Source organism: Ambystoma mexicanum, chromosome 4p (assembly GCF_040938575.1).
Source record: "Ambystoma mexicanum isolate Mex_15411 chromosome 4p, UKY_AmexF1_1, whole genome shotgun sequence".
NCBI classification, from domain to species: domain Eukaryota; kingdom Metazoa; phylum Chordata; class Amphibia; order Caudata; family Ambystomatidae; genus Ambystoma; species Ambystoma mexicanum.
In genome coordinates, this window is record NC_090927.1 from 259,671,242 (window position 1) to 259,685,742 (window position 14,501).

Below are 14,501 nucleotides of genomic sequence, written 5' to 3' on the forward strand. Positions count from 1 at the left end.
CCTGGGTGTGGTGCTGCTTATGTTTCCCCACTGCCCTTGTCCTCCTTCTGGCCAAAACGCTGCTATTCTGAGATCCGTGTTTCCCTGCGTGCTCCCTGTCGCCTCTGTCTGTGCAGTTATGGACACCGAACTTCCTTTGTTCCAGTTTCGCCTCATTTGCCTGTAAAAGTTCTGCTGCCTCTTTTTCGCATTCCTTTATTCGCTTGGTGTAGTATTATACTGTGAATTTCCAGCCACCCCTTCATTTCAATGCCCACAATTTTGTTTAGCGCCTTCTACACTTTCTTTGGTAAGCCCCTGTTGATAACGAAATAAAAAAGAGGGACTGAACGGTCCCAATGACCCCCGTCTCCGCTTTCCACTGCCCTTGAACCTTAATGTACTGTGAGGGGTCTTCGTCCTCGCCCATAACGTATTGCATGATCAACTGTATGTCTGGCGTGTCAGGGTATGTGCGCAGAAGCGCACCCCACACCTGTGCTCTAATGTTATTGAACGGTGTGCCGTCGTGCTCATTGTCCAACCTCTCCCGGATACTCTGATTTAATCCACACATCTCCAGCTTGGTCCTCCACTATCGCCACTTGTAAACCCTTCATATCACCCATGGCGACAGGTACACCGCAATCTGTTTTTCAAATGAGTATATCCACTTTCCCACCCCCGCGTGTAACGACGGGAGCACCTTGATCAAATTGTTCTTATCCATCTGCGTTCAGGGCACTTACTGTGCTCTGCCTGCACCTTTGTGTATCAGCAGCCTTTGTAATCCTACTTTTTTCTCTTCTCTTCACACTTCCTTTTTTCCTTCATATGGCCATCCAGCCAAACCTCCTTACCCTCTCAATCCCATAAACTTTCCACCCGGGGTGTCCTTTCCTGTGCCCGCTGTGCTCCTCTTCACAGATTCATCCACTGTACTCCTCGCCTCTTCACCCGGGTCTCCACCTAAGCCTCTGTCTGACCTTTTTTTTCATATCCTGTATTGGCTGCTTGTCCGTTCTCCTCTTTCTCTACATGTTCATGTTTTATTGCTGTGCTATCTAGTCTGAACAAAATGTCCCCCTCTCTCCACTCGTGTAGACTGCTCCCTTTTGCTTAACTCTGCACTGTTCGCAGTCGCTGTAACTCTGCCCACATTGACTCTAGCACCTCTTCTAATACACTCTTGTGGTGGAGCGGTCGCTGAAGTTGGTATATATGGGGGTGGTGGGACTGTTGCCTGGGTGGACTCCTTGGTCTGGTTACTGTACCCCATCGCTGGGAGCGCTGCCTATCGATATACCCCTTTATGCCCTGTCCGTGTCACCACCCTCCACCCGACCCCCCCCAACCTCTGCTTGCTTGATCCCCTTCATGGATGTTCGGTGCTGCTCACTCATCAGAATCTTCCACATCTTCAATCATCTTCCATAAGTCTAGAATTTCCTTCCTGTTCTGTAACTGTTTACCCTTGTATTTCGCTGCTAGGAATGTAGTCGTTAGGCAAGATTTGGAGCAGTACCCTTTGGTGCATACAACAACCTTGACCTACTGGCTATAGCAACCCAACCTTTGGTATAAGTCTGTACTACACAGGTTGGTAGCGCGATTGAGCAGCAAGTCTCATCTCAAGAGGGGTCAATGTGAGCTGTTGGGGAGTTACACACAGATTCACACTGACAAGCATTCAAAAACTTACACACAAGGTTTCTTGATTAAACTATTATAAATTTAACAGTCAGTTTGAGTAAGCCTTCTTCGGAAGGGGCAATATAATAGTAACACACAAATACAGACTCTTAATGTTCCTAAATCGTTAAGTACCCTTTTGGGATGGCACACAGATACTTCCTACACCCTCAGGTGACTTAAATAACTAGGGCACTGTGGACATTAATATATCACTGTTGCATTTAGAACCAGACTTAAGAGTATGCTAAAGAAAAAGGTTATTAAAACGGAACAAGAGATCTCACAAATATTCTGAAAGATATTCTGAAGCAAGTAAGTACTTTGAAACCCCCCAATGCAAAGTAAGTTAACCCCTTCCTGGAAGGAAGACCAAGCAAAAAGTCAGAGGGAACAAGAATCATTCAGGGAGCCAGGCCGGCCAAAGTCAATTGGACACATGTCTAGGTCAGCTGAAGCACATTTTAGAGGTAGGCAGAAGTCTTGCACAATGTTTTAGAAGTCTTTGTGTAGCTGTTAGGCTTGTGAGGTAAAGAAGCTGTTAGCAACTTCACAGAAGCAACCAAGACAAGTCTCAACTGAGAACAAGTGAGGCTACACAAGAGGTAAATTCTCAGACTGTACAGTACCTTTGGTTAGAAGAAAACTGTTCTGGCTGGCTTCTGTGCCTGTGCAAATCTGCAGATCCTATGTTCCTGGGCCTCAGTCAGTCATGGAGACAAGAGGGAGGACGTCTGGAGGACTCGTGCACTGCAATGGGACGGTCGGCGATAGAAAAGGACCAACTTCTATTCAGCGGTTCTTCACGGTTTCAGCTCCTTGCGTCTCAGCAAATAGCAGCACTGCAGTTCTTGGCTCTCTAGATGGGCTTTCCCTGCATCTGGGGTCCAGCACTCTGTTGTGGCTCAGGCTCGGTCAGTTCTGCTTCCTGGGATTCTGGCAGATCTTCCTGGAGCTTTTTGTGTGAATACCGCCAAAGGCAAAACGAACAAAGGGACCAAACGTGGTTTGGAGCGCAGAGTAAATCTCAAAAAGGACCTTCCCACAAAGAAATGCTGAAAAAAGAAGACTGGGCCATTTTGACAAAAAATGACACCCTTGGGTACGCTAGTGGAGCTGCGAATGCAGTCCGCGGTAAAAGCACACCATGGTAGTAAAAAGTAAACCACCACTGCCACCAGCCATTCATCGAGGAAAGGGTAACATACACATGTTACATGAGAAACTATACAAAGGGGTTACTCTAACACCTCCAGCACCCTATTGTGTGCTAGGTCTAGAAAGTTACAAAGGTAAGTAAAGTCAATTTCACTTCACTGCTCTTGGAAACAGTAGTTTATCCAAGAGACGGTATTTAAACCTTTTGGGAAATCTGAAAGACTTCCCTGTGCCACTGCACTGAAGGTGCCATGTGACACAAGGTAAAGATGATGCCTATGGAGATTGTCAGGCTCCATACTTACAAAGAAACACAGAGTTCAAATCATACAAAAATATTTGAGACAGTGGGGAAAAAAGGGTCTCGCGCACTCCAGGTTAAAAATTAAAAGTCCTAAAATCCAGCAAAGTTGCTGGTGGTCTCAAAGGTAGAGAAGAATTAGCATATTTCTGAGAATTCTCCATAACAGTAAAGTGTTCCTTTATTAAGGGCTGCCCTGCACTGGCCAGGAGTATGGCATCCCCCTCAAGTTTCTATCACCCGCTGTTTGTGATACTTTTCGATCTTCCCCTGGTACAAGGGCATGGCTTTGTACATGTACTCTAAAGACCTGTCCCCTCCCATTGCAGCGAAATGTGCTGTAAGACGTCTCTACACTTATAATCACACGCTGCAAAAATCGCAACAAAAAAAAATCAAGTTATTGTTCCCTCCTCCCCGTCAACACATGTTACTCTCCCTCCCCCTCATACGCACCCACACTGGCACTCCACACACCCAAAACACACCACTAAATACTCAATACCCCTCCTCGGGCCTCCACCTTACACAATAAAAAACACAAAAACAATAAGTTAAGATAACAAGCTAAAATAACAACCACTATTACCCCAGAGCCCACTAATTATGCAGGGCTCCTATTTATTTCCCTTTTCCTACGTTACACAACAAAAGTGGTACCACCATCTCCATTCACTTGGTGAGGCTCCCTACACTCCTGTTTCCTTTTCCGTAATATACTCCTTAAAAATTAAATAATAATAAAAAACATAAAAACACACTCACCCTAGACAACCGACCTCGTTCTCCACTTGCTCACAACCCACACTCTTCCCTAAATACCCGTCCCCTACTTGTTATCCCTTGCAAGGGTATACTCACATAAGTGTGTTCACCCGAACTCCTCTGTCACAGGGTTCCAACACAGGCCTGCACTCTCTTCGGAGCCATGCCCCGCTTCAAAGAGCAGACAGGACTTCTGCAAAGACGGCTCTTGCAAACCTCTGGGTGTTTTGCGTTTGGGACTGGTGGCTGCAGGTGGGCGTGACCCCTTGGGAGAAGCGGCTTGGAAGCCTCTGGCAGTGCGGGGTTCGCTGGGATCACTTCAGGGTGACCAAATGAAGGCCCGCCCCGCCCCGCCCCGCCCCGCCCCGACACACACACACACACACACACACACACACACACACTCACTCACTCACTCACTCACTCACTCACTCACTCACTCACTCACTCACTCACTCTAGGAAATACAGCCCTCTAGGGGAAAAAGGGCCAGGACACACTTGCAAGGATAACAAGTATTTATTTCTACTAAAATAGGTATGCATCAGCAACTGCCGCGCAATGTTCTGAGCTCCGTTTGCATATGCAGTACATCATAAACACAAACAGCGTCACTGGTGACATCAACATATATAGTACAATTATACAATACGGATTCCATATGGGATGCAAGGCCATTGGTCCATATTAATCTTTGTTCGCATGGGTGCTGCTGGGCTCGTCATCCGCGGTGATCTGACCTAACAGTTAATTAGCTACTCTGACACGCAATGTTATTCTGATTGTAACAATGCACCTGGCAGATACAGGGATGGCCTCGGGGGAGAGCTGAGGTTACACTAACTCGTACACATTTCGTTCGCTCCCAGAGAGATCAGCAACTCCAAATTCTTCGTCTTTCGTTTAAGTCTATAATTCTGATGCTACCCTGCACCTCGCCGCACAAATCACGTGACCCATTTCTGAAGGCGCGATAGCCTTGCCTTCTGATCTGAGTGATTGATCGAGGAGTGTAAATGTTTTATGATCAGTGGTCTGGGTTCGGATGGTGCTGTGGCATGGGGTGGGTCATGGGATGAAAGTATGGCAAAGATGTGTTTCTCATGCAGAGATCGTTGGGGGAGGAGGGCCTTGCTATCCTTCCAGTGGGATGGTACTGCCAAGAGGCGCTCTGCTCTCTTCTCATGGCCTTGCAGGGCGCATTCTTCCCAGGCGTGAGGGCCTGTAACTTGCTAAACAATGTAGGAAGTTGTGGATTTCTTAGACCTGGCCAGGGTGGGGTGGTGTTCGCCCTCATGCAAGGGGCCTAATACTAACACACAACGCTGTTCCCCATGCCTGAGCCTAACTTTTAAGATGGCTGCCATTTGCCAAGATGGAGTTCGCACCCGCATTGCTTCTAATGCATGCACTAAGGTGGTCGTGCACCCTTTAGTATGTGCAGCCTCCCCTCCCCCAGCTCCCTAGATGTGCCCTCTTTGGGCCTCATTCACAGAACGTTTTCCTATGGGATTGCACCATTCTAAAAGGCTTCTGTGAATCAGGCCCTTAGTGTTTATTTCTCATTCTGAATCGCCTAGGGGGTGGGGAAGACCCTCCCTACTTCCTAACAGTAGCTACAGGCGTATTCTCTTGTCCCTCATCGGCTTCAGCTCCAGTGGTGGACTTGCCTTCAGCTTCCAGATTCAGGCTATTTATTCAGGAACCCAACCAATCAGCACTCATGCTACATTCGAAATGTAGGGGGTAGCTGTCCTATAGGGGACAGCCAGCCTCGCAGTTGGAACTGGTTCCAGGCAGGCTTACCAGAAGACAAAGGACAGACGTTTCAGACTCCTCCTTCATGTCCTGTCTTCAGACATTCTGGAGTGTCGGCAGACTTAACAAAGGATTCATGCCGAAGACAAAAGTCAAACCAGGACCTCTCCCACCCAGCACAGTAGAAGGAGGGCCAAGAAAGAATAAGTGCACAAGAGAAAGAGAAAGAGTACAGCCACCATTTCTGGTAAATGGTGATCCTTCTGTGCATTACAGTGGCTGTGAACCCATTCAGGTATACTTGTCACTGTAACGGAAATGTTACAAGAGCAGTGAGAAAGGGGATACTGTGAAACCCCTCAGCACTCCCCATAAGGTGGGGTTTGCTGATCTCACAATAAAAAATGCAGAGGGGAAACAGAATATCCCTCTTCCCTTGAGAACATGTGTTCTGACAAGGTAAGTAAAAAACTGTAACAGACCTGTTACAGGAACAGTGAGACAGGGGATACCACTCAGCACTCCATCTAAGGTGGGGTGTGCGGATCTCGCAATGGGACCTATAGCACGGATAAAAAGTATCCTTCTGCCCTTGGGAACAGTAGATCACACATGGGGGGGAAAAAAAGAGAAAATGAAAAGGGAAGGACAAGGGGCTTCCCAGCAACACTGCACAGAAAATGCTGCAACAGTAAAATGGAGATGCCCTAAAAGTTATAAAGTATGATTCCAAAAATGAAAGTATGTAGAGACAATCACTTCCATAGATGGAGCAAATGAAAGGGTGAGTGGGGGGGGGGGAGGGGAGGTTCCCACTTACTGAAGAACATGGAAGGAAATCCACAAATCCAGAGAAAGGTGCTCGGCGTCTCGCAGGTGAAGTTGATTTGGCATAAATATGAACATCTAAACTAACACTTGTGCCAGAAAATCAGATCGAGACCTTCGACCGGACTACTACAAACATAGGAACAAAAATGTTTACTGAAAAAGAGGAAAACATTGTGTATTGTGAGAGAACATCTAGACTGTAAGTCTTTCAGTGCATTGTTAGGTGTCAAATCCTTGGGCAACATCAAAAGTTAAAATGGAAGACTGTGTAATATCTGTAATGACTTATTTAATTTAAGATATGAACTAAGCAAATGTTTGTTTACATTGTTTCTTTTTCTTGTAGATTTCAGATATGGAATTGGAAGAAGTAGTGAAAATTGGCCAGGCAAGTGAACTTGCACGGCAGACTGCAGAGGAATCTGGGATTACAAATTCTGCTTCCAGCACCCTTTTGTCAGAGTACAATGTCACCAACAACAGTATCGCCCTCCGAACTCCTAAAACTCCTGTGGCCCAAGATAGAATCTTGCAGGTAAATTGCTTGTCTTTCTAAATAGCAACTCATTTTGAGTATGATATTCTGGTTTGTGGTCAGAGGGGCATTCTATGCCCTACAATCTGCTAAAACTAACACGCAATGCAGTTTCTTTATTAACGGATAAACACCATATTGAAAACATTTATATTTCAGTCCTATTGCCAAAAATGTGTTTTTAGCTGAAGAAACCACACTTAAATTGCTTCCATGATATGGTAATGGTGTGGGGCACCAGCTTTACTGTTATTTTTTGCTTTACAAATGTGTTTAATATTTCTGTTGCTGATTTGAAATGACATGTAACTGAAAAAGAGTTGCCTGTCACACATTGTATAAACCTAGGTTTTATACTGTACTAATGCATTTAAAATGCCATGGTCTACCTTTTTATTTTTGTGTGTTACATGGCAAAAGAATCCCTTGACAATCTTTCACAAGACAATAAATAGCGACCAAAAAATCGAAATTAAACGGAACAATACGCCATCCAAAAGTTTATACCATCATTCAAATAAAAGCCATATTATGACCTTGCATCAGAGACATCACTACTCCATTTTAAATCATTAAAAAAATTCAATGAGAATATTGCTTGATATGTTAATGTTAAAGGACATTTGTACCGCGCACTATCACCACCGGAGAGGTACCCTGGTGCTCTGGCGGCTCTGAAAGAGGAGGGGAGGTTGAGTTAGTGGGAGGAAGCAGGAAAAGTGCAAGAGAACAGTGATGTGCTGTTGGCGGCCTCAGCCCGGTGGGTCTGTTGGCTGGGCCTGGGGTGTTTGCGGCCGGTAGTCGTCGTGTACTGTTGTGCAAGACTGTGTGTTATGAATGACCACACAGAAGATAAAACCATAATGCATCGTAATCAATATAATCAGGTCTATATATACAATGTGAGAGGTGAGAGTTCCAGCCCGCAATTGATCGGTTCAGGAAGTCCTTGGAGGTTTTTATTTCCTGCTTTATCTCCTGCGTGATGTTGAAGGTGTTCAAGCAGTAAATGTGCTCAAGGTCCCTTTTGGAGAGTCCAAAATCGGAGAGGGATCGTCCCCGGTGGGGGCGAGTGGACCTCCATTCTCACAGCCTGCATCCCCACAAGGTGTAAACCACCGAATTGAAGAGCATAACGGAGAACAGACTGACTGGTAATCTCCCACAGTCCGAACCGATCTATATGCATGACATATTATTTAGGCAAATCCATCTTCAAACGCTGTCCATGCAAAGCAAATAACCACTGTGCAATGACGCGTAATTAAAAGAAAGCACACATCAATGGCTTTAAGCCATCTAAAGTCATGTAAATAAAAATGTAATACACATTTCTGATGTTTGTTAATCTGCTTAGAATCACATGCTGTGCATATGGTCCGACATCCAGTGGTAACCGCAGAGTATTGCATCTTGTCTTTCGAGAATCGAAAGAGGACGTCGACATGGGCGTGCCTGTAACACTATCCCTACGTGACTTGTAGTGTACCCAAGATCCCTCATGTGTCGAGGTCCCTCAGATTGTTTTTTTCCGCCCAGCATACTGGTCGCCTTGATGCAGAGCTCGTCAAAGACTTTGCTTATTGTCCCATCGACCTTTGGTCGAATAATTATATAATATTCCCATATCACCCTATCCGACCCTTATTTCGATGGTTGTTACAGACCTCTGCCGAAGACCTTCAAGAACTCCAGACGGTGATCCAGTCGGCGCTGCCGGTCACGTGGCTGGGCTTTCCGCTGGCCTTTACAGTAGGGAGAGTGGGACCGGAGTGGACATTTCTATACAAATTGATAATGCCTTTTCCTTTCCTTCATCTTTCCCTTTCGGTCTTCGTCACTCTACCCATCCTCAGCTATGGAGAGGACTCCATTTAGGTTTTGCCCTAATTGTAGGTGGCGTGGAGACACATCGCAAGAAGGCGTCCGGTGACGATAGGGTTCCGGATCCGCCAAAGAAGACGGTTGCAGAAGATAAGGCGCCGGCACCGCCGAAAAAGGCAGCCGCTGTGGACGAGGCCCCGGCACCGGCGAAGAGGACCCCCTCGCAATCGCAGGCTGAAGCTACGCGCCTCCCGACCGCGGAGGACGTCACCCACAGCTTAGCTAGGATTGTTGCCGCCGATTCTCGAAAGTGGCAACCTGGGCATGCACTGAGGCCCACGGAAAGGCCCAAGGATCCACCTGGGTTCAAGGATGGCCTAAGGGCGTTACTGGAACCCACCCATAAGTCTAAAGGGAAGCACAGAGACGCCTCACCTCTGTCGGTACCTCAGGAGGAGTTCTCGAAGAAGGGCTATTCTCGACGATGAGAGGACAATCTCAATGCTTTTCGACGGATGATCGGGACCTTTTTCCACCTCTAGACCATTCTAGGTCCTCGGTTTGGACTACAGAAAAGTTTGAGAACGGTATGGAAAGGCTGGACATGTTTGTTTCCAGTTAAGAACAACCTACACCAAGGAGGCCAAGGGATGAGAGATGTGTGGACCCCAAAGCCAAATTTCCAAGACTTTTTGACCCCTCTGTAGAAGAGGATATATACAATTACGACCTAACGGAGGATGATATTCCTGCTGACACTCCGAATGAGGATTTCATCAACCCTGAGGACATGCATGATCCCATAGAGGGCTGGGAAGAGAACCCAGATGTGGGTGATCCTCAACCATGGCAGTCCCCGGATCATCAAGACCCTGATGCCCTGTCTCTGGACTCTTCCCCAGTCCACTCGGCAACAACCCTTGCCAGTGGATGACAATTGACTTTTAACGTAATGTTGCGTAAAGCAGCTGATCACTTTAGAATTGCTACAGATGAAGTGGTCCTCGAAGCTGACTTTGTGGAGGATATCCTTAAGGAGAAACCGCTGGCCAGCCAGGCTATTCCCCTCCTCAATTCAATCAAAAAATGTCTGGCACCCTCCTCATCAACACCTGCTCTCACGAGGTGTCAACCCACGAATAGAACAACTTTCGCCCTTCTCCATCAGACCCTCTGTATATCGGAGGTCATTCCACCCCAGACTCCCTGGTGGTGACTAATTCACTAAAGCGGGCAGGGGTCCCTTTGTCAACAGGTGAGGCACCCCCTGATAAGGAAGGTAAATGACTACGCCCTTGGGAAAAGGATCACGGTCGCAGCAGCATTTTCAAGGGCATTGCCAACAATACCTTGTTGGCCAGCTACGCCAATTCCCTCTGGGCTTTACTACAGGAAGGCATACAGGAGGTCCCGAACCCCTACGTACTCGCCTCCTCACCACTGTCACTGAGGGCAGACGGGTGCATCAGAGCATTCTTAAGAATACTTTGGATTCTGCAGAAACTGCTGGTCGATCCCTTGCTCAGGGCACACTCCTGAAAAGACGTGCGTGGCTACGGAACTCTGGATTCAAGCCAGAGACACAAGCGTCACTGATTGATAAACCTGTGGAACAATCCAATCTGTTTGGGAAGGCGGTCGATGAGGCCCTCGAGACTGCAAAAAAGGAGCATTACACTATAAAAACACTGGACCAGATTGCACAAAGACCCTCTACAAGAAGAGGATCTGGGTCCAAACAGCTTTTTCGTGGCCAACGTTTCTCTCAACAATACTCATCGGGAAACAATTGGAATCCTACGCAGGGAAATAGCGGATCCACCACCACGTATCCCCAAAGGGGTCAGCGCTGTGGCAAAGGAAGAGACCGGAACTCTACCCCCAGAGGCTCCCCAGCCTCAGGTTCTAAATGACCCGAAGACTCGGGTCCCCTCCCATGCCTCCCCGGGCGGGGGGCAGCAAACATAGTTTCTTCAGGCATGGGAGGGAAGAACTACAGACCAGTGGGTGCTAAAGACCGTAGCCCACGGGTACTGTATAGAGTTCAATCGGTCCCCAACATTCAGACCTCCAAGAGCAAGACGACTGACACCAGACCATCTTTGCATTCTTCTGCAGGAAGTCGAGACACTACAGGAAAAAGGAGCCATAGAAATTGTTCCTCTGTCACAGGTAAAAGAAGGTATTTATTCATTGTACTTTCTTGTACCCAAAAAGGATCTAACCATGCGCCCTGTTTTAGATCTGCGCCCAGCGAACAAATTTGTAAAGCCACAAAGGTTCTGCATGGTCACACTGAAGGAAGTAATTCCACTGCTATTACAGGGAGATGACATGGCAACACTGGACATGAAAGATGCATACTTGCATATTGCAATATTACCAGCGCACAGAAAATACCTCAGATTTATGATACAAGACAAGCATGATCAGTTCAAAGTACTACCCTTCGGCATAGCAGCTGCACCAAGGGCATTTACCAAGGTAATGGCAGTGGCAGCAGCACATCTGCGTAGGCAATCCATCTCGGTCTATCCTTACCTCACCGACTGGCTCATAACCACCTCTCTGAACCACCTCTCACTGTGCTGCACTCCCATTGGTTGCTGAGTGTTTTCTTCCATCCAATCAGGGACAGACAGGCTTCAGCCGGCCCTCTCAGCAAGGCCCACTGGCTGGAACTGGTTTCTTTCATCTGCTTCTCACTGAGAGTGAGGTCCTGTTTCCACGCTCCTGGCCATCTGTTGTTTTCCTGCACATGTAGAGTTTGTGCCTGGCCGTTGACCATTCCATTAGGTAGGAGCACTTGCTGTGCATTACTGCACCTCCAGGGGAATTATTGAACCTGAAAAATCAAAATTGGAAAAAAAGAAAAAAACAATTTGCATAGAATTGTTGGACAGGACTGTTTTATTTGGCATTTTCATCGTGCTGCCATGTTTTGAGCTTTATAATTCCTGGAGCTGCCTTGCTGTTTTGAAAGCACAAGTTTTTTTCCCACTATTTCCTGCTTATTTGACTGTTTTTTTTTGGGCCTTCCAAGATGGCCCGCGTGGTTTTCTTTGTTGTGTAGGCAGGCTGTGCTGAACCACCTCTCCCTGTGCTGCACTCCCATTGGTTGCTGAGTTTTCTTCCATCCAATCAGAGATTGGCAGGCTTCAGCCGGCCCTCTCAGCAAAGGCCCACTTCTAAGGCCCCTGTCTGCTCCCTGTCCGCTTCCGGAACGCTAATTGGGGTCCTCCCTGCACCTTAACCACAATGATGCTGCCACCTCACTCCTCTAAGAAATCCGGACTGCCTTGACTTTGCCTCCTCCAGAACTATGGGTTAGTTCCCTTCTTATGGACTCACTCCTACCGCCTTTGACTATTACTGTTCTTTCTGCTTGTTACCCCCATGTTGCCATCCTGATGCGCAGTGCTTCCTAAAACCCTTTGCTAACATCTGATTCCAAGATTGAAAAGTCAAATCTTGCTGTTTTTGCTTTGTGCTAAAAAGTCAAATCTTTCTGCCCATTGCGAAATTCTCTGTATTTTGCTTGTATACTGTTGGTTCTCTGTAACTTGCCAGCCCAGTGACCTCACCACTCTTTTGTCCCACACCTACCTGCCTTAGCCCCCCCAGTATCTCCATCCTCTCCTCGCTTCCATCCCAATGGCGCTTTTCGTTTCTCCTATCTTTTCCAACTGCTTCTCCATTGACTATCCTTCCCTTCTCACCAAGTCTGGTAGGAAGAAGTTCAACAAGGATATCTTGGCCTCTAACCCTGGTCTTCCTATCGTCAACACCTACTCCAATGCTTCCGTCAGACAGACCCTCACCAATATCCTCTGTCATTCCTTTGTCAGATCTATCTCCTCTCTCCTGGCCTCTACCACTCAACTCCTCTTCCTCTATGACATCAATATACATTTAGACTCTCCTTGCTCCTCCTCTGTACTCTTCTGTGACCTCTGCGACTCCCTCTCCCTGTCCATCCTCCCCTCTGGCCCGACTCGCTCTGCAGGGCACACACTCAATGTCTCTATCTCCTCTGACCTCTCTCTCTCTCCATCCCTCTGACCACCCCTCTCTCCTGGAGCGATCACTCCCTTCTCTCATCTCTCTCTTCCCTCCCAAGCCAAGCCTACCCCAACACTGCCACCTACCGTCTCAGACATCTGGCCCATGAAGCGTGTGTCGAGGCTTTTGCCGCCACTTTCTCTCCCCCACGCTCCCCCCCTCCCCCCCTCCACCTTTGGCTGTCTCACATCCTGACACAGCCCTGTCTCTGCTCTACGGTTCAATTTCTTAAACAAAGGCAATACCAACTCTGTCCTCGCCAAGAAGACAGTCCACATTCAAGCTCGTGTCTCTGCGGCATCTAACAACTCGGCCGAACTTTTTAAAATCTGCAAGGAGCTGGCCAACCCTGCTGCAGCCTCTACCCCTCCTGTTGCCTCCCAGGCTCTTTGCAATGCCCTTGCCTCTCATTTCATTAAAAAAAACCCAGGACATCCTGTCCACCCACACCCCTCCTCTCCCCTCTCCATCTGTGCTTGCTGACCCTCCTTTAGCCAACCACCCCCCCCAACCATCCTTCTCGTCCTTTCCTCTTTTCTCCCCTGATGAGGTCGCTAGACAAGTCCGATCTATGAAAGCCTCATCTAAACAGGTTCATCCCTGTTCCTCTAAAACCATCAAGGACCACATTGACATCCTCGCTCCGACCCTTGCTGATTTTTGCAACCACTCCTTTACCTCAGGATCCTTCCCCCTCCCCTCTGAAGCACTCCTTTGCGCATCCTCTTCTCAAGAAACCCACAGCTGATCCTTCTTGTCCAGCTAACTATCGCCAAATTTCCATTACTCCCTTTCTGGGCAAACTCCTGGAAAAGTTGGCCATCTCTCAGCTTAACCTTCATTCCAATTCTGTTGGCTGTCTCCATGACCACGAGTCTGGCTTTAGAGCTGCCAGAAGCATGGAACATGCTCTCCTGAACATTAGTGAAGATCTGCTCTCCAACCTTGACTCCAACATTCCCTCTGTCCTCATCCTCCTCGATCTCTCTTCTGCCTTCGACATGGTCAACCATACCATCATGCTCAACCATCTCTGTGAAAACCTGGGTATCACTGGTCAGGCTCTGGCCTGGCTGACCTCTTTCCTCTCCGATCGACCCTCCCAGGTCCAACTTGGGTCCTTCCTTTCATCGATCTTCCTCTCTACCTGTGGTGTTCCCCAGGGGTCTAACCTCTCACCCTGGCTTTTCAACCAATACCACTGCATTGCCACTTTCTGCTCAAATGTCCAGTGCTACGCTGCCACTCAAGATTGGTGTGCTGCCAATGATCTTTGTCTGAATGCCAGCAAGTCGGAGATCTTCCTCATCGGCACACCTTCACCATCCTTTACCCTCACTCTGGCCGGCCTTCCTTGCCCCTCCTACCCCCACCTGCGAGGCTAAGAACCTCGGGATCATCTTTGACTCCACCCTTTCCTTCTCCGCCCACATCTCTGACGTCTCTAAAAAGACAAATTTCCTACTGCACCTCCTCAGAGGTACTCTGCCTTTCCTCTCCTTCCCCCAGATGCTCATGGTATCCCAAGCTCTGGTTCTCTCTAGCTTGGACTATTGTAACAGCCTCTTTCTAAATCTACCTGCCTCTACTCTCCGC

The 14,501-nt window shown here is 47.8% G+C and overlaps 1 protein-coding gene across 1 annotated transcript in view; it reads left to right on the forward strand.

Moving 5' to 3' along the window:
• CDC5L (cell division cycle 5 like) overlaps positions 1-14,501 on the forward strand; it is a 472,644-nt gene that overhangs the window by 209,421 nt on the left and 248,722 nt on the right. Inside the window, exon 8 of the mRNA XM_069605787.1 lies at positions 6,831-7,019. Coding sequence (XP_069461888.1) covers positions 6,831-7,019 — 189 coding nt within the window. The remainder of the gene's footprint in view (positions 1-6,830; positions 7,020-14,501) is intronic.